The sequence below is a fragment of the Talaromyces amestolkiae genome (genome assembly GCF_001896365.1).
Source record: "Talaromyces amestolkiae strain CIB chromosome Unknown scaffold1.1, whole genome shotgun sequence".
Taxonomy (NCBI): Eukaryota; Fungi; Ascomycota; class Eurotiomycetes; order Eurotiales; family Trichocomaceae; genus Talaromyces; species Talaromyces amestolkiae.
In genome coordinates, this window is record NW_024468037.1 from 3,257,255 (window position 1) to 3,281,149 (window position 23,895).

General features: G+C 45.3%; 7 protein-coding genes across 7 annotated transcripts; 2 read left to right on the forward strand and 5 right to left on the reverse strand.

Annotated features, from left to right (window-relative positions):
- Window positions 1-529: 529 nt before the first annotated feature.
- On the reverse strand, window positions 530-2,470 carry BHQ10_001070 (uncharacterized protein; the record flags this gene model as incomplete). Its single annotated transcript, XM_040873066.1, has 5 exons — window positions 530-858; window positions 923-1,024; window positions 1,087-1,407; window positions 1,516-1,651; window positions 1,736-2,470. 5 exons carry the CDS (start codon window positions 2,468-2,470, stop codon window positions 530-532), a joined length of 1,623 nt encoding a protein of 540 aa, XP_040729575.1.
- An 822-nt stretch (window positions 2,471-3,292) lies between these two features.
- On the forward strand, window positions 3,293-4,135 carry BHQ10_001071 (uncharacterized protein; the record flags this gene model as incomplete). The annotated part of the gene is made up of 1 exon (XM_040873067.1): window positions 3,293-4,135. The coding sequence occupies one exon, from the start codon at window positions 3,293-3,295 to the stop codon at window positions 4,133-4,135; it is 843 nt and encodes a 280-aa protein (XP_040729576.1).
- Window positions 4,136-5,078: 943 nt separating this feature from the next.
- Window positions 5,079-5,678, reverse strand: BHQ10_001072 (uncharacterized protein; the record flags this gene model as incomplete). The annotated part of the gene is made up of 2 exons (XM_040873068.1): window positions 5,079-5,271; window positions 5,347-5,678. 2 exons carry the CDS (start codon window positions 5,676-5,678, stop codon window positions 5,079-5,081), a joined length of 525 nt encoding a protein of 174 aa, XP_040729577.1.
- Window positions 5,679-7,858: 2,180 nt separating this feature from the next.
- On the reverse strand, window positions 7,859-11,356 carry BHQ10_001073 (uncharacterized protein; the record flags this gene model as incomplete). Its single annotated transcript, XM_040873069.1, has 1 exon — window positions 7,859-11,356. One exon carries the CDS (start codon window positions 11,354-11,356, stop codon window positions 7,859-7,861), a length of 3,498 nt encoding a protein of 1,165 aa, XP_040729578.1.
- A 4,293-nt stretch (window positions 11,357-15,649) lies between these two features.
- BHQ10_001074 (uncharacterized protein) lies at window positions 15,650-16,588 on the forward strand (the record flags this gene model as incomplete). Its single annotated transcript, XM_040873070.1, has 1 exon — window positions 15,650-16,588. The coding sequence occupies one exon, from the start codon at window positions 15,650-15,652 to the stop codon at window positions 16,586-16,588; it is 939 nt and encodes a 312-aa protein (XP_040729579.1).
- A 184-nt stretch (window positions 16,589-16,772) lies between these two features.
- BHQ10_001075 (uncharacterized protein) lies at window positions 16,773-19,111 on the reverse strand (the record flags this gene model as incomplete). Its single annotated transcript, XM_040873071.1, has 3 exons — window positions 16,773-18,463; window positions 18,513-18,825; window positions 18,878-19,111. 3 exons carry the CDS (start codon window positions 19,109-19,111, stop codon window positions 16,773-16,775), a joined length of 2,238 nt encoding a protein of 745 aa, XP_040729580.1.
- Window positions 19,112-19,830: 719 nt separating this feature from the next.
- BHQ10_001076 (uncharacterized protein) lies at window positions 19,831-21,440 on the reverse strand (the record flags this gene model as incomplete). The annotated part of the gene is made up of 2 exons (XM_040873072.1): window positions 19,831-20,520; window positions 20,619-21,440. The coding sequence occupies 2 exons, from the start codon at window positions 21,438-21,440 to the stop codon at window positions 19,831-19,833; spliced, it is 1,512 nt and encodes a 503-aa protein (XP_040729581.1).
- Window positions 21,441-23,895: the final 2,455 nt, after the last annotated feature.

The window sequence follows — 23,895 nt, forward strand, 5'->3', positions numbered from 1 at the left end:
ATTAGATGCAAAATTAAATATGAACTATAATCAACAGACAAGTGGATGCTCCCTGATATGAACAACATTCAAGTCCCAAGTTCAAATTTGTCAAACAATATTATCTATATGTAGATTCATTCCTCTACATTAGTACGTGAGCACGCGCGTTGACTGGATTTGAGATTGGGGTCATTTGCTTATTGAATCGAACCGTTTGATACCAAGATGAGGCCTCATGCGTGAGATTGATGCGATGTGTGCTGGCGCGCGTTGGTTGGAGATTGGCATGCAAGATTTACATATCTGAATGGCACGTTGATGCGGAAGTCCTTAAGCTGTATACAGTTGGTAGCACTGTTTATCAGTATTTAATTAAGAAGGCGCGCATCAAAGTGAGCTTTTGTGAGAGCATAGTAAGATAACTGTGTTACAACTAACAGCCAGAATTATCTGATACTAGGGCAATATTGAACGAAGTATCCTATATACTTCAATTTTAGACTTTAAGTGTATGTTACATTATGCACATCACTAAGTTGGATACTGATTACTCGCTACTTCCAGCCCCAGGTTCTGAATCCCTGTTGCCATCCTCCAAGTGAGAAAAAACCTGTCTCTTTGTATCGCGTCTGCCAGTAAGACCGTAGTCATAAAGACACAAGGACGCTACAAACATGATGGCCGTCAAGCCAGCATACGAAATAAAGACCGTGTTCAATCCGCGCATATACACTGCCATAATCTCATTTCTATCTTCATCAGACAGATCCAACTCACCTAACAAAAATGCAGACGAGGTCAATTGTGAGATCAATGAGGGACTAAATCGGCCTTTGAGGCCAGAATGTAGGACGTTGTTGAGGATCGCGCCAGATACTTGTTTCATGTGTTAGGTTGCCAACTTTTTATCAATAGGACTAGGTCAAAGTCAGAGACTTACTAGTTATGCCAATCGACCCGCCGATATCGCGTATGAAGTTTCTTAGACCAGTAATGACCGCGCGATCAACATTGTCAGATCCTGCAAGTAGGCCAACCAAAACTATACTTACAATTAGTAATTCTGAGATGAGCAGACCAACTACTAGAAAAGAATTTTCATACCAGGCTGTAGTCCACACCCAACGCCAATACCCTCAAAGATGCCAACGAAGAAGAACCACTGAATAGGAGTACTTTGCCCGTAAGTAGATTTCACCATTGCACCGACTGCCCAAAAGGCCGCTCCTGTACAAATGACAGGCTTGTAGCGACCGAAATAGGCCGTGATAATTCCACTTAACCCAGAGGTTATTCCATGGGCAATCACCATGGGAAGAATAACTGATCCGGCTGTGGCTGGACTCATGCCGCGTACTGTTTGGAAATAGAGTGGGATGTAGAAAAGATTGCCCCAGAACACCCATCCGATTCCGATATTCATAGCTAAGAGAATGTTGGTGGACCGGTTTAATCTGAATAGGTGCACTTCAAAATTTATATTAGATGTAATGTGGCAAGGCCCAGAGTTTTGTTCCTTTGTGCAAGACTTACTCGGTAGGATAGGTAGCTCTACCAGCCGCCACTCGATCCCGATGAAAGCGATAAAAAGAATGATACCAGAGACCAGCATCCCGATAACAATTGGTGAAGTCCATGCTAAAGCAGACCCTCCCTGAGAGATGGGAATCTGCCATCGATTATTATAATAAGTTCCGCAAACTTGCAAAAAAAGGGTAATGGGCAGACTGCTTGAGAATCAAAGATAGCCTACCAACATGAGTATTATAGCTGCCATACTAGTCATCACTCCAACCCAGTCAACCATTTTTAGTTTCTTGCCAATGCCGCCTTCTGTTGATGAACCAGGCAAAACCAGGACCAGTAGGCCCACCGCAGCCATTGTCAACGGACAAATAAACCAAAAAGCCCATCTCCACGATATATGCTCGGTAAGCAGACCGCCGACCACTGGGCCAAGTCCATTGCCGAGAGCCACAGCTATACCCAGTATGCCAAAGTAGTAACCGCGCTGATCTAGCCGGGTGATATCCGAAATGGTAATTTGAACGAGCGCATTCAGCGCGCCAGCCCCGAATCCGCTAAACGCTCGAGTCGCATAAAGTTGTCCAGCAGTTTTCGAGAATCCCGAAAGCAAATTACCCAGTCCCATCAGGGTCAAAGCCGTTATAAGACATGTTTTGCGCCCGAATATATCGGAAAGACGACCATTTATAAGTTGTATGCTAGTACTCGTTGTGAGGAAACTCGTTCCGACCCAAGAAATGGTTGATCCGGCATTGAGAGCCGATGCGATTGACGGGAGGGTCGTAGAAACTGCCGTTTGGTCGATGAACGAGGTGAAATGAACCAACGCCAGAGCTGGAAAGACGAGGAGAAGCTTCTTTCGTGGAAGAATGTTGGACTGCCCGTCACGGAATTTTCTTGTTATGAGAGGCGTTGTCTCCGTTGCAGTTGGTTCATTGTCGCCATGGTTGAGCTCAGCCATTGTAGCTAGCAAATCAACAACATTCAGAGCCTAGGTGATGTAGAAAATGATTTGATGTGTCAGTTCTCTTCTTGGTTTTTCTGATGGCTGATGTTAGCGGAATAGTATCGAAAGCAAGTGATCATTGTGTATCGGATGAAAGGCTGCAATCCACATAAGTCTGTGCAACATAAATTGAAGCTCCCAAGAATAATCCCAAAGCTATCGCAAATAAGACAGCCGTGAAGAAAAGAAAATTGACACTTTCTTTATGAAGTTGCAATGCATGCCGACAGTGGATCGTGCCGTTTACATTGTAACTTCCATGTATTACACGTAATTTACAATTGGATATGTTCTGTCAAGTATGTTTCGGTAAATTACCTCATGCGGGCAACCATACCGATACCCACCCTGTAATGCTCCTGGACTCTATCTGCACGGCCTTTCAATACCAAACCAAGACAGCGAAGTAGACTTGGAATACGAACTCTCATTCACTAGCGGATTACGTAGCTGAGCACCAGAGCTCTGAAAGAATCTGTGATCCAACCACTGGGCTTTGCCATAGAGGCGTCTATTACAGAGCTAGGCAGTCCACTAGATATGTATGGGTTAAGCTTCTTTCGACGTGTATAAAATGAAACTTCAAGAATTATGTCTCCCTAACGCTATTTCGATACACAGAAATCTTCCTCAGGCTCACGACCTACTTGATGATTAATATTAGATCTCTGCACGAATACTTTACTGAAGCTTTTTAGCTTCTGGACAGCCGCTTGTTTCTTGATTTCGGGCAGCTTTGAATGAAATTCGGTGGACCCGTCTTGAACCGTCGGATTGATGACTATCGTTCAGGATGTCCTTCTTCTACAAGCCCCGAGCGTGGACTGTGCACAAGAACGAGACCACATCAATTTTTTAAACTCAAGTCTGGAACGATTCGGCGTTGTCAAAATTGACATAGGATTTGAAGATGATCAGTGCCGTTACCTTGAGCAAGTAATCCGTAACCTACACCAATATCACGGTCACGGCCTCCCCATAGATCACAGCGCTACACGCGGTTGGTTCTGGGACATCCGACCAATGGCTCCTGTGAAACAAGAGGATGATAGTACTGCCTCCAATTCTTCGGTACCACGAGATCAAGCACGATCAGAGACCGCACGCGACTTTCCATGGCACACCGACTGCAGCTACGAATCCTCCCCCCCACGTTACTTTGCACTGCAGGTACTTCAAAACGATCGCTGCGGCGGGGGKACTCTGTCAATTCTGAACGTCGAAAGATTACTTGGTCATCTGTCCGAAGCTTCTCGTTCGTCTCTATACCATCCGGAATATAGCATCAGCGTCCCACCAGAATTTATCAAGAATGAGGGTCAACGTCAAATTGTTGGGAGCATACTGTGCGACGATGAGAATGGCAACACTGGTCTTCGTTTCCGAGAGGACATATTCACTCCGCTGACTAAGGCCGCGGCATCTGCTATCGAGGAATTAAAATCTGTGCTTTCAGGACCAGAAATTGAGGAAGAAATATTACATCTTCACTCCGAGTATATGTCGCGCGGTTCGATCATCTTGGTGGACAATCGAAAATGGCTGCATGCGCGCAATGAGGTGAAGGATCCGGAACGACATCTACGACGAGTTCGCTGGGATGCATGTGCATTTAGGTGAATGGATCGATTTGCAGCAAGTTCATGATTAACCTGGGATTTCTTTGCACGGAGTCAACTTTTGGTATGCCTCGAATTTAGTCGTGACAGTCTAATACTGCCTCAGTGCCTATTAATTTTTGCAAAGAGAGAAGAAGAAAAAATTTACTCGTATTTGCGACTGATTGGTCTCTCTTATAACATTATGATTGAAACTGTTACAATTGGTTCTTCCGAATAGTTGAGCAGCAGCGGTAAGTCCGAGTTATCTGTACTAAGAGAGTAGTAGTATTGATATACCTGCTAAGCTAGCTATGTTTTTAGACGTTGACATGTTATTGTATGAAGGATTTACGACAGTGCAGTACGATAAAGGAGCCAGGGTGGTGAAACATAGTTTTAGATTTATACATATACGTCAACTACTAGGCCTCAATTTGTATGGGAGCACATATATCAACTAGACCTCAATTTATGTAGGGTCATGTATGTCGACTGGGCATATATTCACCTATTAAGCTATGCATTCGCAATAACAATGTCACGTTCACGTACCATTGGTTTACTTATCATAATATAAAATAATACAAAGCTATACGCATTAGTTAAGTAAAAAGGTTAATTAGCAATACCTTGTAGTCAGGGAGGCTTGCTATCCAATGAGGGCAGGTGAATGGATATATGCGCCACGTTCACTATATTTGGGATAGAGTTAAAGTAATCTTGTCATTTTACATTCTCCCTCAAACCACTAATGAAAATTTTGGCCAGCATCCAATATCCAACAACGAACAAACTGAAGATTTCAATCTCACGGCTTATAAGAAATGACAGGAAACTACTGACAGTTATGACGCCACTTCTACTGTACATATATGATACATGCAAATCCTCATTACCCGCCCATATTGCTTCAGCCCCATCCGGTCTGCTAACCAAATGCCACCAATGGCACCGTCATTTTTTTACTCCTGCTCTACTTCTTCAATGGGGTAGACCGGTTGGGTTTCCCAGTGTCTCAGCATGATTTCAACCGCTCTTTTCCAGTCTTCGCGGCACTTCTCCTCGAGCATTGAGATCATCTCCTCATGAGGCAGACTGCCTCCCCACATATCAGGGGATGTGGCTAATGTTCTTGCATGCTTGTCGATCAAGTTTCTGCACATTTTGATCATGGTTCAACAGTTAATTGTTCCATAGTGATTACCTCTTGAAGTTGGACAGGAGACTTACTCCTCCTCAATCTTGGCCAACACCAACCACGCGTAATTCCAGCTACGGCTACGTTCTGGATCTGCCATGACCAATGCCTTGGCCTCGTCGAGCAGTTCCGAGCTAAAGGGGTAACTTCGTGTCAGATTCCGTAGCTCGCTGAGAAGATTGTTGTTCTGAACATAGTTGGACCACGCAGCAGCCAAAACTCCTACAAGCGAGCTTTCGCGCAGGTCGGTGACATGAGGCTGAACTGCAGCAAGCAGAATGCGCTCCATGCGTCGCAGCTCGGTAAGAGTGTTGATGCGCCGCGAGCTCAAAGCATCAACGATGGACTGAATGGTTCTTTCCATGTGTTGTGTTTGTTCGAGGATGTGTCTCTGTCTTGTTCTTGTAAGTTTATGTAGCTCGTATGCACAACTGTGGGATCCTCGTCCTTAAACACGAATGCGTCTTGGGATAACATGCCCCCGTCCAGGAGTCCTCATCTGGCCTGGTTCGAAGCCCTTATATATACTCATCCTTTTACAAGGTTCCCATGATTGATAGTGGCGAGGATATGTATGTAAGCATGAGGGATATTTTTTCAGATCGTCTTGGCTCGTGCTTAGCAGACAATGACTAAAGTCAGTCGTCTATCTTCCTGAATGACCGTATGGGCCATGTGACTGCTGTAAAACTACTCAGTAGTACGCCAAAACCGACTGTATGGGCCAGTAGGGAATGCTCCATGTGCCTCATTGGTTACGAGTCCCGTAAGCCGAAATGTTTTCCGCTATTCGACCAAAACGCCGTCGTCTTCCTGTTACAATCTAGGGCTAACTAGGGGTTAGCCTAGGGATGGCGGATGGCCGGCGGAGCACAGGTTCCGGGACATTCCGCGCCCGACAGATACGAGGGGCAAAACTTGTGAATAGTACATTCTGGTCGCTTAAGAAGTTCGGTACTAGCAAGAATTCAGTCAAGCTCAGAGTTTGATAAAGTTCTTAATTACGTGAAGTTATGTTGACATGCATGATCCGGATGGTAGACTAATATATCCGAAGACAGGCCCACAAATCCCCGTTGACCCGCACCCTATGGTCATCCATCAGCCAACCACAACGTGGAAGATCATATTCTAGAAAGATCTTGCATCATCTCGATATACCCGCGCAATAAGTCAGCAGTGGGGATGCTGAGATAATGCCAGGATCGACTATCGATCCATGCCCACGGAATAGGATCCGACCACACCGTTGAGATAGAGTGTGAGTGGTCCACAGTGCTAAATAGAAGAGTGGGCTACGAGGAGATTAAGTACTTCATCTCCAGTCTCATATCACGATTCAGGAACACCGGAAAGAATTTAAATCTCAACGATCGTCGTGAATATCGGAAATCGGCACGGGCACACTCATCAGTATCGGTCCCGGTTGAGGCCTGCCGATTATCCGAAGCCATTACGAAGGTTGATATCCAACAAAAGAGCATTGGGTTGGGGAGAGTTGATAGATTATAAAATCCACAATAGATCCATTTGGTCTCAAGCTATTGCTTGAGAGGGTTGTGGATTTGCCACTTTTTCCGATGCTAATATCCTACTCATCGGTAGGGAACAGGTACTTCTCGGCTTATCTGATAAACGAGCATCCACGTCTACAGATGAGGTAGCCGTTGACCAGTGACACCAGTATTCAATTTAAACACACTTGGCACCTATTTGTGTGGTTCATTCGAGTTTCAAAATTGAGTTCAAGGTTTGTGATAGCTAGCTGGATTGGAAGAGGATATAGCTCAGAAAAGGTAATTTCAAACGGGGAGAGGATCGAAATTTGGAAGAACGTTGTGAGAACAACCAGAAATTAGATGGGACAGACCAGAGCTGTCAGATTTAAGATATATCTCAGAATAGAGAAGGGAAGCAAATGGGATATTAAGATGGTGTATAGAGCCTTTTTATAGGTCTGCGACTCTTCATCCATACAGAATCACTCGCCGAAAAGTTCCTTCTGATTTACACAAAGCCGTATAACAGTGTTACAAAAAACACCATTCTTTCAGCTCTTATGTCTCAGGTTTCCTAAATGGAGAAGAAAGCCCCTACTGGGAAATCTATTGAAATAGTAAACACGGTCGTCAACATTCAGCCAGGAATTCACTTATGTGCCTCGGTTCTTTACGAAATGGCATTCAATTATACTAGGAAATGTTCAAGGAATTAATTGTCATATTTTCAGTAGCTACTATACATGAAGTATACATAGAGTGTAAACAAGTAGGACTATCGTCATCAAAAGAAGATGGCCAGAGACAGGTATGTTAGTGCCAGAAAGGGGTATTATGATCGATTGTGAAATACAAGAAATGGAAATTATGCTTTCCAGATTGTCGATGCAACAATAACGCTGGTTTTAAAATGAACGCCGATGGCAAAAAAGAGACTTTGTTGAAAAAGAGTGTCGATGTAGTGTTGCTGATTTCGAAGGCTGCAACCGTCAAGCACAAATTCAAAAGTGTAAAATAAGAGGGCGGGCAGATGCATATTGTATACTCAAGCCCATCGCCAGCTGACTGTGCCTCTGTGCCTCGAAATATCAACAAGGCAGTCGTCCCGGCCACTCGCCGTACTTTCAGCAAGGCTGTCAGAAGCTTTGAATCTGTTGCGCTTCTCTCGTTCTCTGACAAGTAGTTGAACAGCTGCATTGATATCCAGCATGTCTCCTGTATCGGTAATCTTCAAAGCCCACGTAGCATCACGCTCACTGAAGCCAAGTTCGTGCACCATTCGATGAATTGCCTTGTCAACAGGGTCGATGAGCCGCGCTTCTGTGACCGAGTATCGCGGTGGAGGACTCAATAATGGTGCCATGGAAGTGCCATCATTATTGACGCATGTATATGGAGGAACACGGTGCGTAGAAGCATCATCACCATCGTTCCAAGACGAGTTTTCTGGTTGACCAGTATTGCGCGTGGAGTTGATGGTCAAATTCCTGATCCGCTCGCGTCGAGTAGCAGCAGAGTCAACAGATCCTCCGTTAGAGACCGGTGAGTTCGAAAGCTTTTGCTGTATGGAAACTCTGCTGTCATAAGCACGAGCGATCGCTTCGCGAAGAAAAGATGATCGAGTGCCACCATCCTCTGGCGCCTCCCATTTTGTCATACCCATCTGCTTGGCCTTAGTAAAAATCTCTTCAGTCGAGTGATCAGGTGATAGAGAACTGAGACCAACTAAAGCGGATGGACCCAGAGTGAGAATGTAATGTGTCCACTCTTCTAGCATGGCTTCTTCTTTTGCAATATCGCCTACCGGAATATCCAGTCCGTCGAATATACCGGCCACCCTAGCGTCCTTGCACTCTCGATTAAATCCCTGGACCAAGGTGCCAAGACAGTTCCAAATTTCTAACATGTCATATAATTGATTGCATGTCAGCCCGTCCCTATTGCCATCTCCAAAGCCGGAAGGAGGGTCAAAGAGAACGTTGTTCATGCTAAAGAATGGCTCGGCTGTGATCACTGTAGCACCGGACTTGTTCTTCTTTGCCAGATATCCGGCATTCAACCAGTCGATCTGTCCGTTGAGGTCTCCTTCCCTGTTCTTACCGCATCCAAAGATACGACAGAAGGTCCAAATTCGCCAAAAAGCTTCATCGATCTCTGCAGCACGAACATCGTTTTCGCCCGTCAGGCCACCGATAGTTTCCGATCGTACGATTGAACTGCATCTTGCGTATATCAAGGCTTTTAGCCTGACTAATGCAAACACATCGCGGGCATAGTGGTGTAAATATGATGAAGCAGTGTACTCCGGTACAGGAGCATCAGGATCTTTCAAGCCGTCAGAATTGTCACTCCACGGGGGACTCATTTCACGCAGTTCCCATGCTGGTGGATTCATGTTGAACAAAGCGTTTTTTATCAGTGGAAGCTCGTTGTTTTTAAATACACGATAAAACTGTCGATTTACCTGAGCATATTTGAATAATGCATCAAGATTGTCAACGTTCTTCATCAGTGCTAGCACCACTTCATCTGTCATGTGAGTCGGCATTGGAAGCTTGATATGGAAAAAGGATTTAGTGGTTTGAGAGATAGGGGTTGAGCCATATTCATCTAGCTCGTAAAGAGATTTCTTGCGTGGAGGAAATACCGTTGCCGGAGAGTTTGACATGGTCGGTGTACCCATTATGAGAGGAACCTCTTCTGTCTTTGGAGACATGCCCTCAGGAACAGTTTCCATACGGTCAAAGCCAACAAACACCTTGTCATTGTGTGATTCGACGTTTCCCGTATTGAATTTCTCTTCCGTGGGCGTCTGGATAGGGGTAGAGTCTGTAATAAATGACCTTGCTTGTATGCCGATGTCATCTGGAGTTTCTGGGTACCTTTTGTTCAGTGCAATGGATGAAGGAGGCAATTTTTGGCAATCAATTGCGGAGACAATGGAGTTGGTGTCAAGTTTTGGTAGCTGCTGTCGTAGGATCCTCTCCGCATCATAGGAGGACAGACGGGGAATGTGACTGTTCGTCAGAAGTGGAATACCCAGCTTTTTGACGGCTTTGAGAGGGTACATTGTTGACCACTCGCTTTCCTCAGCATCTTTCTTATTGTTCTCTCCGTCGTCATCTTCATCATCCTCATGATCCATATTCAGGGCCTTTGCGATTTCTGCATCAATATAGCGATCCGTACTTCTGGCCAGAGCAGCCTGTTCATCTTGTAGGCTTTTTACAGGGCTCCTTGTCGATATATCGGATTTCTTATTCCCACCATCTGGCTTTGCTTGCGCAGTCTGATTACTGTTTCGAGATCTTCGCAAGGTGGGCAAACGTACAGACGACTTTACTTTTCGGGAGACACCCTTCGAAGATGGCGAGTCTCGCGCATTTTGTTTGACACTAACGCCAATCGTTTCTGATTCTGTAGATGAATTGGAATTGTATCGATTATGTTGAATAGTATTGTCTTTCGCAGTTGTGTCGGGTTTCTCGGATGGAGGAAAAACCCTGTAGGTTCGGGGCTGCTTGCCCTGGGGAACGTTCTCCTTTTGTGTATTCATGCTAGAGGCGGCGGTGCGGTTTGGCTTTGGAGAGATGTTTAATGGTGCAACTAAATTCTCGTCGTCGTCGGCAGGTTTGGAAAGTGGTTGTTCGGGCCTCAAGGCAGGGTGTACATCTCCTATCTTTTCCAACTCTCGTTCTAAGTCATTGGCGGCTTGTGTTAAGGTCTTTTCTGTGGCTTGAAGCACAATCAATCTGTCGATGGGKGATTCAGAGCGACTTGACGAGTACTTTGATGTAAGTCTAGCAATGTGTTGAGCGCTTTGTGGATTGACTATAGACAAGGTCGGAGGTATGTCCGGTAATGGTTTCTGTTTGAAGTATTGTTCCTCTCCTCTTTTCTTCCCTTTTGAGAACTTCACCGACTTTGCTTTATCCTCTGGCGAATTTTTCTTTCCTGAGCTGTTCAAAGGCCTCCTCTCTGACCTAGGTGGAGTACTTGGACGCTGAAGAGGTTTCATGTCTGACGATGACGTTTCAGTATCAAAGTCTGATCGCAAAGTGGAATTCGAGGACGCAGAACTGGGGTAACGCGGTTTCTCCTCCCACATCTCCGGTGACGAGGAAGTTGAGGCGGATGTTTCTGATATATTCCCGATATCTGTCTCCGTCTGAGCTTCCAGTCGAAATATTTCAACACCAAAGGTCGGTCCCATCATTGGCATTTCTAGCGAGAGGGGAGATACGGCTGCCGTAGGAAAGTTTGACGACGTCGCATCTTCGCCCGCCGAAAGCACTGCTGATACGACATCAAGCTGCTGAGATTCTCGGTCGTTTAGATGTTCTGATCTGCCTGTTTCCAGTTTCGAGAGAGCTGGTTTACGATTGGAAACTAATTCGTCGCTAGCGCTTCTATGTAATGCCATTCGATGCAAAGCACTCTCCGATCGCGACAACCTCATTGCAGTGCTCTCAAAATCGCCTGCCGATGTAGCTATTTTCCTGAGTCCTCCAGTTGACTGGTATTTGAGGAGAGATTGCTCCATATCCTCGTTTGCCGCAGGCATGTGGACGTCATGAATAGTTCTGACTACTGTAACATTCCGTTTTCCGTCAGTCTGAACTGCCAATTTTTCTTTTCTTGCTCTCTTCGATAGTCCAAAAATTGAAGTGAAGGACGACATTAGTAGATCTGTATCGAGCTGTCTAGTGTTAGCCATATACCATCTCAGCCGCCTCAATCAATTCGGAGTGTCATTTCTCAAACGAATCCGGAAAAAGCACATAGCAGTAAGATCATTGGAAAAATTAAATGTACTCACAGTCGAAGGGGAACAGTTAACCTGTGTGAAGCTCGGTCAACCTCGAATTTCCCAATTGCCGAATTCGTATATAGTCTTTGGCAGAAATCAGACAAAGAAGTCACGCATAATCCTTTGGGTCTCAATATATGGAATGAGAGTATGGTCGAAATCGGCAACTTCATAGAAGTAGAGCAATTCGTTTGTTTGCTTCCTGGGCTGAAACGGGTTTTTCCCCTTACTCCCCGCAACGGATGGATGATCTTCTTCAACAAAGGACGAAGTGATGGTCTGTTTTCAGAAAATGAAGCGTGAGTAAAGATAGAACTTTTCGAATGTGGTTTCGGCTTGATTCTTTGAAAGACAAGATTAGAAAAAAGAAAGAAAAAATCAAATTTCTAATGCTACTTACGGCAGGTAAGGCAAGGTAGACCCCGATTCTCAAAGGCGAATGATAATGTCGCAGCTGTCGAGGATGAGCCCCGGCAATGTGATCATTGATATCGATTAGCGTTCTAGCCCCTTCAAAGTTCATGTACTCTCGACAACTGGCATGTGCAACTCAGGACGAAGGAGTATAAGTAGCCGTGCTTTTCAAAGATGCAGCATGTGCATACATCCTTCTGAAATTGGTCAAGAAGAGAAAAAGTGACGAGGCTAGAGCAAGCGAAGTATTTTAGAACGCTGAAACAGCTATTATGATTACCCTGTTATAATATTGCTACATGGAGATAAAAAGGCCCTAGTTAGATCCGGACTTTCACTAAAGATGACGGATGATCGACTGGGATGACCCCATCGGGAAAAGTGTTTGGGGGCTGTTAGGGCCATTTTTGTATACGCACGCCCACGCCAATGCTGATATAGCTGTGCCATGCAATGACGCCAAAAGTTACCGAATGCGTAGTGTCAAGTGCTTAAAGATCCTTCGTGTACTCTGTGACATTTTACAGTACAGGACAAAGTACAGCAGATGGCCCTTGTTATGCTGTCGATTGGCTGATCAAATGTCATCAACTAGTCGGGTCCAGCGGAATGTTACACTCCCTTTTAAAAAAATACTTAAGTTATCGAATGTACTGCGCATATGTCAGACCCTATCTTGCAAATTTCCTCTAGTTGCTGTTCAATCTCCCCACGTCGGATCTTCACTCAATATCGTAACTGAAAATAGAACCATAGTGGTTCAGCTATTATCTGGATTTATTTATCTCGTCTATATTTCGTTGTCGTAATGTTCCTTTCCTGTAAATGAAACCCCGGGCGACATCCTGGCGCCCGTATTGCATAAAGAGCTATACAATCCCAGTGGACTAACAATCTAGGAATTCGATCGACTTGCGTTACCAACAGTGGCAAACTTCGAGAAGACAGCAGACGGGGTTAGTTCAGCCAATGGACGCTCTCAAATAATCGACAGATAGCGTCGTACACGGACGCCGAGTAACAACATTTCGTCATGACTTCAGCTAGCAGTCTAACATGAACCTAAAGTCCCCGGTAAAGCACTCCAAAAGCCACAATTAGCCAACTAATGTTGGACTAGAAACTTCAGGTGTGAACCACCCTCTTCTCAAATAGTAATCCCGCTCGTCGCGCATCCGCAGCCAGTGATGATCCCCCAATTCCGGCCCCCAAGCTTTGCCAGCGTTGGAACCAACCAGCCAATAAGCATCATTTCTCCCCAGGATATGACATCCTAAAAAACGTTTTTACTTTCGTGGCGGGKAGGATGATGCAAGAAGATAAGTGATTATCGGAAAATGTAAATTTGAAGAAATGTAGAGAAATCCGTGAGTTGCTATCATATTATTAGTATCATGATCATTCGGGGTTGGTGTTTACGATCCTGATAGTCTGAGCACACGCACGGAAATGAAGATCGAGCCACCCGTCATCATGGTTACGGGGGTTCATCCAAGCCCATAATAGTGGTTGGCTTCGGCGTACGTACTCGCACCACTGATGCATGACATGGTGGAGGGCTCCGAGACTGCAGGAGTTTTTAACACGTCTACTAAAGTACGTACCCCATTTAGACGCCGAAGTGTGCAGCATGCGATCCTCGCTACTTCTTCAGTAATGCGATTGCAAAAATTGGGACGGTTTAAGGGCCTACAAGGTAAAAAAAAAAAGATCAAATCAAACATAATAACAAATGTGGATTTAAGATGGTATATCAGGATTTCCAGGGAGATTGTGAAGCTGGATGAATGCATCCATAGTTGCATTGGGGTGGATAATTACCTGTCACAGTCCGGTTATAATTAACGATATATATGCAGGGTTTTCTACCTATCTTCCCCAGCCACCATCTCGAGGCAGAGTAGTTAGTGTTCCTTGTTCTTATGCAGGGCTTGTTTCATCTCTCGAACTGGTGTCATGTATGTATCACTGTGGCTGGGCTGTTCCATGTATATCCATCGAACAGACGAACGCCCTTATACAGCGACGCGACAGTGATCGCTGAGAATCACCGAGAAAGGTAGTTTTCCACGAGCTATACTGGCATTAACGCAGCCTCTAAATTGAGCTGGAAATACGGCATTACGCGGTGTGAGATGCCATCTAGCATGCATATACACACATATTTCTTGTCAACTAGCTTAATCAGTCTTCTAGGAAAGTCATCGCTTTAAATTAGATATCTCGGTTCTAATATATTTAAATTAAATGCAGACTCTTCTGCAGGCGCTCGGATGCAGGTACGCTTTCGAAAAATGAAAGTTCCATGTCCCAGTAAATATATTACAAACTTCCTAAATAGGAAGGCATCCATTAATGAAAGGAAATGGTATGCGACCATATGATATGCTCATCCAGGGAGATAGCTAGAAGCTGCTACCGCTGTTTCAAATGTAGAATACACAATTAGTGATATTATATAACGTGTACTGGTAGCAGTCAAAGATGAATGATTGACTTCGACCCACAGTCTTATTTTCGGATACACGAACCTTGAATATTTCTGCTAGTGTGAAGCACAAAATATGAGAAAAGTTCTTTAATACATTTCTTTGTCCTGGAAGGATTCAGATCTGGTCATGTGTCAGGATGGTCTGAGATCTCTTTCTTCATGGTTCTTGCCTCGACATTTTCTCGCTGGCGCCACAGTCTTGCTTTCGAGATCCCAAGTTTCATGCAACAAGTATAAATTGTGGTATCACTGAGGAAAACGAATTCCACCAGAGACCTTCACCTTGAAGCCTGCTAAAAAAAATGCAATCATACACAAGCAAGCAGTCAGACTTGAATTGGTAACCATAAGAACTGCTACAAATTTACATTGCTCTCCCTGGTAGCTGTTTATAAGACCGACGACTGTATCTTGAGTAACTCAGTATTAAACCACATGTTCTTTGCGGCTCAATATGTCTACTTTCTTTATCCTATACCGCAACCCAATACTAGGCAAAGCATCCTTGATCGAGGAAGACGTCCGGTGCTAAGAAAAGGGTCTAGTAAAAGTTACCTTTTTTTCCTTTCAAAAAAAAGAGTGTGCCAAATTCAGCCTGTCACACGTTAATAAGAAATGCCAACATCAAAAATTTCAAGGTTTGAAGGCTTGGTTCAATCAAATAGGCACGTATATGCCCCGAGGTTCTTTGCTCCTCGGGGAAAAGGGATGCGAAGAATCTCAAGAAAGGCAATCCTGATCAAATTAGCCATACTATGGTATTGACATATCTTAAAAAGACGAAGATGTGTGTCTTAAGGTAGTGTGCGAATATATTTGGGCTTTTGGATATTGAGAAATGGTGAGCTGTAGAAAACTGGGAGGGAACGGAGGGATTATTCGAGAAAAGACTCAGCTGCTATCAAGCCAATCTTTGCCAAAATTCACGAAATTGAGCTTCTTCATCGTCTATCTGGCCCTAAAATGCAAAGAAGTGATGAAAGCACGATCCCTTCGCGGTCTTTCTATTTAGCCTTGCGGATCCGCTACGACCTCAGAAGCCTGATTAAGTCCGCCGCACCAATGACCACGTACTCTTTATCTTTTCACACAACCAGCCACATATTGGTATCACAACAGCCATGGCTCCAGCGCCTAATTGCGAGAATAAACACCATGAGAGTCAACAGGCCTTTCTCGAAATAGCAATTTTCAACGCCTCCTCAGCGCAAATAGCATACACATCCTGCGCCGACCGTCTGGAGCTCTGCGCCGAAGGATCCAGTGTCAATGGCGGAACCACACCTTCCCTCTCAACTTTAGAGTCGGTGATTACTTCACTTCAAAAAATAGCACAGCGAACTACAATTTCTGGAGAAGATCATATCACCAATCCAGTGAAAATAAAGAAGAGATCAATACCTATATTCGCCATGATCCGGCCTCGAGGCGGAGACTTTGTCTATTCGGACGAGGAATTTAAGGTTATGAAAGAGCAGTTACTGTCATTGAAGTCTGCTACTTATCACCAAACCACCGGGAAGAAAAATGACTCCCAGGAACAGAACTTATTTGGGAAAGTCGATGGTTTCGTATTCGGTATCTTGACCAACCACAAACTAGTCGATCGAGAACGAAATGAGGAATTGGTGAAACTTGCGGCGCCGTTGCCGTGTACGTTTCATCGCGCTTTTGATGAGGTTATTACATCTTTTGAGAGGAGCGATATTTCGGCGATTCGGCAGGATGAGCTTCTCCCTAGAGGAATTATCGATGAGTGTGAAGCTGTGATCAATGCCGGATTTGCGTCTATCCTTACTTCAGGCGGAAGTGGAAGGAGTGCAGTAGACGGCGCAAGACATATAGCAGCATTGACAGAAGTAGCAAAAGATAGAATCGAGATTATTGCGGGCGGTGGTGTAAGGTCGACGAACGTCGGGGAATTGAGGAGACAGAGCACTCACACACGTTTCTTTCATTCCAGTGCTATTTTAGCCAAGAGTGATGGGCAAGTGATGGATGTTGCTGATGCAGATGAAATTGTGAAACTAAAAAAGGAGTTGATGGCTCCTTTGGGCTAGGGCTATATGTGAGTAGTACACTCACTGTGATGAGAAATATAGACCTTGATAAAAATGTATTATAGCATTTATCGTATACCGAATTCATTCTGAACGCCATACATTAACATTATTAACCTACACGACGCCCCTTCAATAACCTAGAATGTCGTTTTCGTAATCATATAAACCAATATTTGAAGGTTTAAAAAGCAATGGTATCAGCTAAACCATCAAGCTCACGCTGATAGTTCCTGTGCTCTCCAACTTGGAAGAAGAACTTGCCCAAGAAATCAGTTGCACCCTTGATCATCTTCCAACCTTCCTTGAAGCTCTCCGGTTTCTGCGGACCAGCTGCAGTAACCACACCATACGACTCGACAGCTTCAGTATTGCTCTGAGTGGCAAACTGTACAGCCTCAACACCCGCTAGGGCCTGCTTAACAAGATCAACAGCCTCACCTGTGGCGCCCAGCGCTTTCAAGTGGCCGAATGTCTCTGCTATCCAGTAACGGATTTGGCCAATCTTGGCAAGACTCTTGACGTGTGGCCCACCTGGGATGAAAGTAGCGTCGAACATGGTCGAGCGCATACCATCATATTGATGATCTGGTGTCACGCCCTTTCCGGTTTGAGGGTCAACGCCATCTGCGAAGATGGGCTGTCTCTTTGTACCGATGACGAAAGGTAGAGCGCCGGCAGCTTTGACAGCGGTGTAGACTCCGTTAAAAGCGACAGAGTCGAAGCCGTCTCCAATGAGGATGGCGATACGTCGGCTAGCCACGGTCGGCACGCGAGGCTTGAAGTCGATCTGGGAAAGGCCGCGTGCCTTCTTGCCGTGGTTCTGCATTCCGGCCTTTTCGGGAGTCGGGGCGCCGACCATCACGGCGACCTTCTGTGCCAATTCAAGGTCAATTTCTGCGATGCGCAATGCCATGCGCTGGTAGACCACAGGGTCATCGCAGTGATCAAGCTCGAAGCTGAAGGCTTTCGCGACGTGATGCTTCTCATAGTCGGTAAGTGAGTTGTAGAACAATTGCGCCTGGCTGTGGTGTTCGCGGAACTTGGGCCCTTGGCTACGCTGTTTGATTCCTTGAATTTTCTGGGGGTAAGAAACAAAGCCACCGTCCTCAGGCTTCGTAGGAGGTACTGCATCAAAGCGGTTGGGCCAGTAGTTAACTGTTCCCTTGGTGATCTTATGACGCATGGCACCATCGCGGTTGTGGTTCATCACTGGGCACACCGGGCGGTTGATTGGCAATTCCTCCCAGTTAATTCCGAGACGTGAAAGCTGTGTGTCGAAATAGGAGAAATTCCGTCCCTGCAAGAGAGGGTCATCGGAGAAATCGATACCGGGCACGATATGGCTGGKACAGAAAGCGACTTGCTCGGKTTGAGGGAAGAACTCGTCGATGTTACGGTTGAGTTCTAGTTCGCCAATAATGCGCAGAGGAACGAGCACTTCAGGCCAGATCTTGGTGGCATCGAGGGGATCAAACTCGAAGTCATCCTGGTTTTCCTCGGGAATGACCTGAATACCAAAATCCCATTTGGGGTACGCCTTATTATCGATGGCTTCCATAAGATCCTTTCGGTGGAAGTCGGGGTCTTGACCGGCCAGCTTCAAGGCTTCATCCCACACGAATGAATGGACTCCTAGGTGAGGGATGAAGTGGAACTTGACCAGGTGACGCTTGCCTTCTTTGTTAACGAGAGTGTAAGTGTTGACTCCAAAACCCTGCATCATACGGTAGGAGCGAGGAATGGCTCGATCAGACATGGCCCACATAAACATGTGGGTAGACTCGGGGTGAAGGAAGGTAAAGTCCCAGAAGTTGTTGTGGGCGGTTTGGCCCTGGGGAACTTCGTTGTGCGGCTCAGGCTTAACGGCGTGAACTTTATCGGTTAGCAGGTGTCTGATCATTGCCTGACGATATCGACATACCGAAATCAGGGAACTTGATGGCATCCTGAATGAAGAACACAGGAATGTTGTTTCCAACCAAATCCCAGTTGCCCTCCTCCGTGTAGAACTTCACCGCGAATCCACGAACATCGCGGACAGTATCAGCGCTTCCTCTGCTACCTTGAACGGTGGAAAATCGAAGAAAGACAGGTGTCTTTCTTGAGGTATCATTAAGGATACCCGCATGACTCAATTCAGGAATAGCCTCTTTCAAGGTGAAATTTCCGAAAGCTGCAGTTCCACGAGCGTGTACAACTCGCTCGGGAATCCTTTCGTGGTCGAAGCGGTGAATCTAAGATCGATTGTTGTTAGTCGGGTCCTCTATTAAGTGAAGCACTACTAACCTTTTCACGAGCAATCTGGTCTTCCAGCAAACTAGGACCAGAAGTCTTATCGTTGACTACTCTCAACCAGTGATCGGTATCAGAAACCGGCACTCCATGGTCAGTGGTAAACTTGGTCCTCTTGTGAACATCCGCCGTATCGCGCGAGAGGTCAATCAACTTCTTGTCTTGACCGGCGGCAGACTGAATAACCTCCTGGACCTTGTGAAGGCCTCCAGCAACAGTGCTCGACATGGTGAATATAACGCGAGTAATTAAGCTTAATGAACTTCGATGAACACCTGGAGAAGATAGGATGTACAGGTTTTGGAGGGGACGTCAAGTCTTTAACAAGGAGCAGCGTGATATGGAGACACGAATGACATGATAACGCGTTCATGGTTGAACGTCATCTTGACGTGCGGGAATAGCTTCCAAATCGAACGGAAAATGGCCAATAAGAGACTTGGCATTAATATTCTTAGGGCTCAAAAAGAGTCTAGATCCGATATGCTCCATACATCCGTCCCTACAGATTTGTAAGGCATGTCTCTAAATGGAATGCCATCCATCCGGTTGAGGCCTTTCGGTCGATCTAACGCCGCACACAACCTTGTTCTAGGAAAACATTACGAGTCCTATGGATCCCATAGCGTCCCTTAATATAGCCAAAATCCTGAATCGTTCGGATTGTTGAAATCGAAGCTTCATGATTGGCGGGGACGAAACTGGAGAATCCAGTAACGAATCATGACGTCACCCCTACTATACCTTCCGAATCAGGTAATCTGCTCTGTCAATGCCTGTTTCGGTCATTTAGGGCTAGATTTTGCAATTGTGAGGTTCTTGCTCAATAGTACGGTCTCATAATTAATATACATATTAAAGTATAGTCCTCGGTTGCTGGAGTACTCGAAATGAAAAATGATCAAATGATTGACAAGGTGATCTGGTAACGGCTTGACTCACAGCCACTAACAGACATTCAAACTAGCAAGAGACAAAGTAGACGACTGCTGGAACCCCTTGGCTTGAACGACAAAATCAGAAATATGGGGGTCATAATCGATAGTTATAGTGGTCTCGAAGCCTGTTTTGGCAGTACACTCCACCTGCTGCTGACCTTTTGAGTGATTATAGGTAGCGTAGACTTCCCACTCCTGGACTTGAGTTGCTCCATTCCAACTCACGTATAAATTCACGCTATTTGAGCTGTCGTCTAAGCAACCAACAACTGCAGGTGCCGTCTTGGGGTGTCCTTCCCACTCATATCTGAAGCCGCGATAGGAAGAAGTCGTTCCGGCCACGCCGAACTGCACAGTCTCAACACAGTTTCCGTGCTCATCAAATTCCTCCATTATGGGGAGATATCCATGGTCCATAAAGACGTGTCCATTTGCTAAAGCCTCATAGCTACCTTGAGAAATGGCGAACAGAGGATCAGCGGGGTTTTGGTAACGTGCGAGCTTGGTGATCTCCTTGGCTTTCAGGTCAATAGATAAGAGCAAACCACTAGTGGGCGTGGTTCCATTGGCCCAATACGAGTTGGCATTGTCATGTAGGTGAAGAACAACGTTGTCAGAAGTCATACTGACGATACGAGCATCATGCTGATAGCAGAACTGCGCATCGGATGGGAGTGTAAAATCACCTCCGTCTTGACCCTGTTGTAAAGTTAACCACATGCGTCTCTCTATTCCCAAATGTTTCGGACCCGGAATGAAATTTTAGAGAAAAGAACTTGAAGTGGTGCGAAGCTTACCTGTATTTCCCACACAACCGAGCCATCCTTGGGATCAATGAGGAATACGGCACAATAGTACCGTGACGATATTACATAGTAGCCCTGAAATAGAGATACGGCATTGATATGGAAATAGTTGAATGCAGAAGAGCTCGCACTGCCTTCCTCGTGCAGTTCCTCGAGGGTACCCGTCAAGGGGATTTGATCGCGATGATCCCACGAGTTCCACTGGTAAATGATTTCGTTCGTCTTGATATCGATCTCATAGAACAACGACTGGCGTAGCCATCCATCGCTTGGACCACCAACAGAAGTAAGATCGGTTTGAGAAACATTCGTTGCTGTCACCAGAATAGATCCACGGTTTGTGACAAATGACTCGTGTAGGTCAATGTATGAATTGTAGGTTGTGGTGGTACCTGTGTAAAAGGAGCCTTCGGATTGCGGTAGCGTGACATTGTAAACATTTTCATATGCTGAGTTGAAAACCTTGATCATCCCGTACCCAAACCCATTCGGGTCTGGGAATGCTGAACCTGTCCAGTACACAAGAATGGGCTCAGAATCGAGTTCAGCCATGTCGAACGCGAAAACCAGTTCGGATGGGCCTGCCCAGATCAGGTCACCACCGCTCCTGTCATCGGCCATAATTAGGGCTCCTTTTCCCTTGGGTCCGAAAAAGAGGTAACCAGGAGCAGTAGCCGCATTTTTAGTGATCTCCAATACAGGTGGTAGCAAGTCCACACTGTTGAAGGACTGGGTTGGCCAGGTTGCTGTCGCGGGCACACATTGGGCCAAGATTATTGAGCCCAAGCTCAGCACAACCTTGGACATCAACATGTTTGCTTCTGTTTATCTTCCCAGTATGAGCGTGACTCAACAAATCAACGTAGGAAGCTGAAAAACATGTGACACGGGTAAGGAGGGTGTTCCTCTCCTCAAATAGGTGCTTTGCAAATGTCGCTCGCGTTTCTCTCCGAAGATAGGTGGGCGAGCTATTTAATCCGCGATTAAAGGATTACGTACTAGGAAGTAAATACTAGAAGATGAGCGGAGTAATAGACGAGCTATGAAAAAGCAAAGATCTCCTCCTTGTTCTCACTACACCGGAAGTAGAAAGTCACCGAACTAGATATGTCTTAGTGTGCGTAGTACCAAGCTTAAATCGTACTTAATTATGCTAAGGATAGTTTTGTTAAGCCGTACATTTGTACTAGAGATTAAACTGAACGGGGTAGCCGATTATTGACTAGGTTAGGTCGATGGTCAGTAAAAGCTTAAGATCTCGTATGCCTAGTCCTGGCTTCAATTATCGCCATATACTATTTATGAAAGATCAATTAGTTCCAAAAATACTTTTTCCGCAACAGCATCAATCCTAACGCTGTTAATATTACGCTCGTCTGAAGTGAAAATACGCTTAGAGGAAGCTTTTGATACAATTTAAACTATGAATTGACTACCACATCCAAGTTATACGGGAAGCCCCTCAGGGACTATTTCATGATTTATTCATAATTGAACTAACCTAGGACCTAATAAAAACAGCGGAGACCTTCTAAGTAGAACGGTCCGCCCAATGCCCATCGAGCAATTTGTGCATAACTAGTGAGCTTGTACAACAATCAGGTAAATCCGTGTTTATAACGATAAGTTGGAAATTAGTTATTTCCACGATATGACCACATAGTTGAGTATTCAAGCTTTCTGAAGCCTTCCAAGAAGACGCGAATTTAGTGTATGGAGCCGGGAGTACGCTCTGGGCCCACCGCATGCTACCATATAATTTTGTCTATTGTATTTAGTGTGTTTTGGGGATTTTGGAGGACGATCTGGGGGTCTCAATATCTATTGATGGACATCTGTACGTCCGAGAATTTCCCATCCAACATCAGCCAACACGAATGGGTTATGAAGGAAATATTTCAGTGTTGTACTATGCGCCTCAAAGCTTTCTTCATGCAATAGAACGTTCCATGCAGCCAACAAAGTCAATAAAGCAGGCAACGGACGGCAATAATCCTGTTCAGGACCAGCAATAAATGCAGGGCTTCGATTCCTCTCTATTGGCTATTTCATGTCGCTGAGTCTGGGCAGTGCAGGCGATGAGAATCGGAAAAACCAACAATGCAGGGGCACGGCCCCCTAAACGTACGCATACGCTGCCATTTGCTCTTTTCCTACTCTCTCCGTCATACAATGGAACTGGTGCTCAGATAATACGGTAATTTAGACAGAATAGTAGGAAACACTGTTGGTTACAATGGGTGCCATACAAGGATTTCAACTCTCGAATAGTAGTACTCCGTACGTAGTACATTCCCGTTGACCGGAGGCTGCGTTAGCCTTTGTCGACCTTGTGGTGGCTTGTCTCAGGGAAAAACTGCTACGAACCAACAGAGTTGGCAATTTCCCAAAGCAGGTGACGGTTACCAAGATCTGGGTTCATTAGGTTTGGAAGTGCGGCACGGCAAAATGGCAACACAGCTCTTTGACGGCGAGATGCACATTTTTTCTCTTTTCGTTAATGGCATTTATACACCAATGTTTGCAACTTGTCATCATTCTGTGCGCTACCAGATAATCTAGAGCATGGAGGGCAGTGATGATACAACATATCGCCAGCATGTCACGGTGATCGTGACTGCGGTCCTTATGGCTTTATCGACATTGGTATACGTTCTACGACTAGTGGCGCGATCATCTATATCTAGAGCTCCGTTGCAGGCTGAGGATTACTTGATGGGCACTGGGGTGTTTCTGAGTTGGGGAATCGCAATATGCAACTTCGTCAGTAAGTCTCTCACTCCACTCTCTTGATAAGTAAATGGTCATTGACACTAATCGCAAGGTGTCAAATATGGGTTCGGCCAGCATGAGTCGTCCCTTTCAAAGGAAGACTTGAGGAATGTGCTAATTGTACGTTATTTATCGAACCTGGAAAATTCGAGTTTTCCCAGATCTTACTATTAACAAAAAGCAATATTCAGGCTCAATTCACGCTTCAGAAGGTATGCGATACTCCTTGACATGCAATCGAAGGAAAGATTTTGACGAAATAAAAATTGAACCAGATGTGGGCGATATCTATGTGCTTCGTCAAGTGCTCGATTATCACACTTTACATGCGGCTCTTCCACACCACAAAATTCAGACGTGTCGGCTGGTGTCTAATTGCTTTTTCTGTCTGCTGGGCCCTTTCGGGATTTTTGGGTAATCTACTACAGTGCCTACCTCCTGCTTTCTTCTACGACAAATCAATACCAGGCCACTGCATGGACCCACGCCCTTTCTT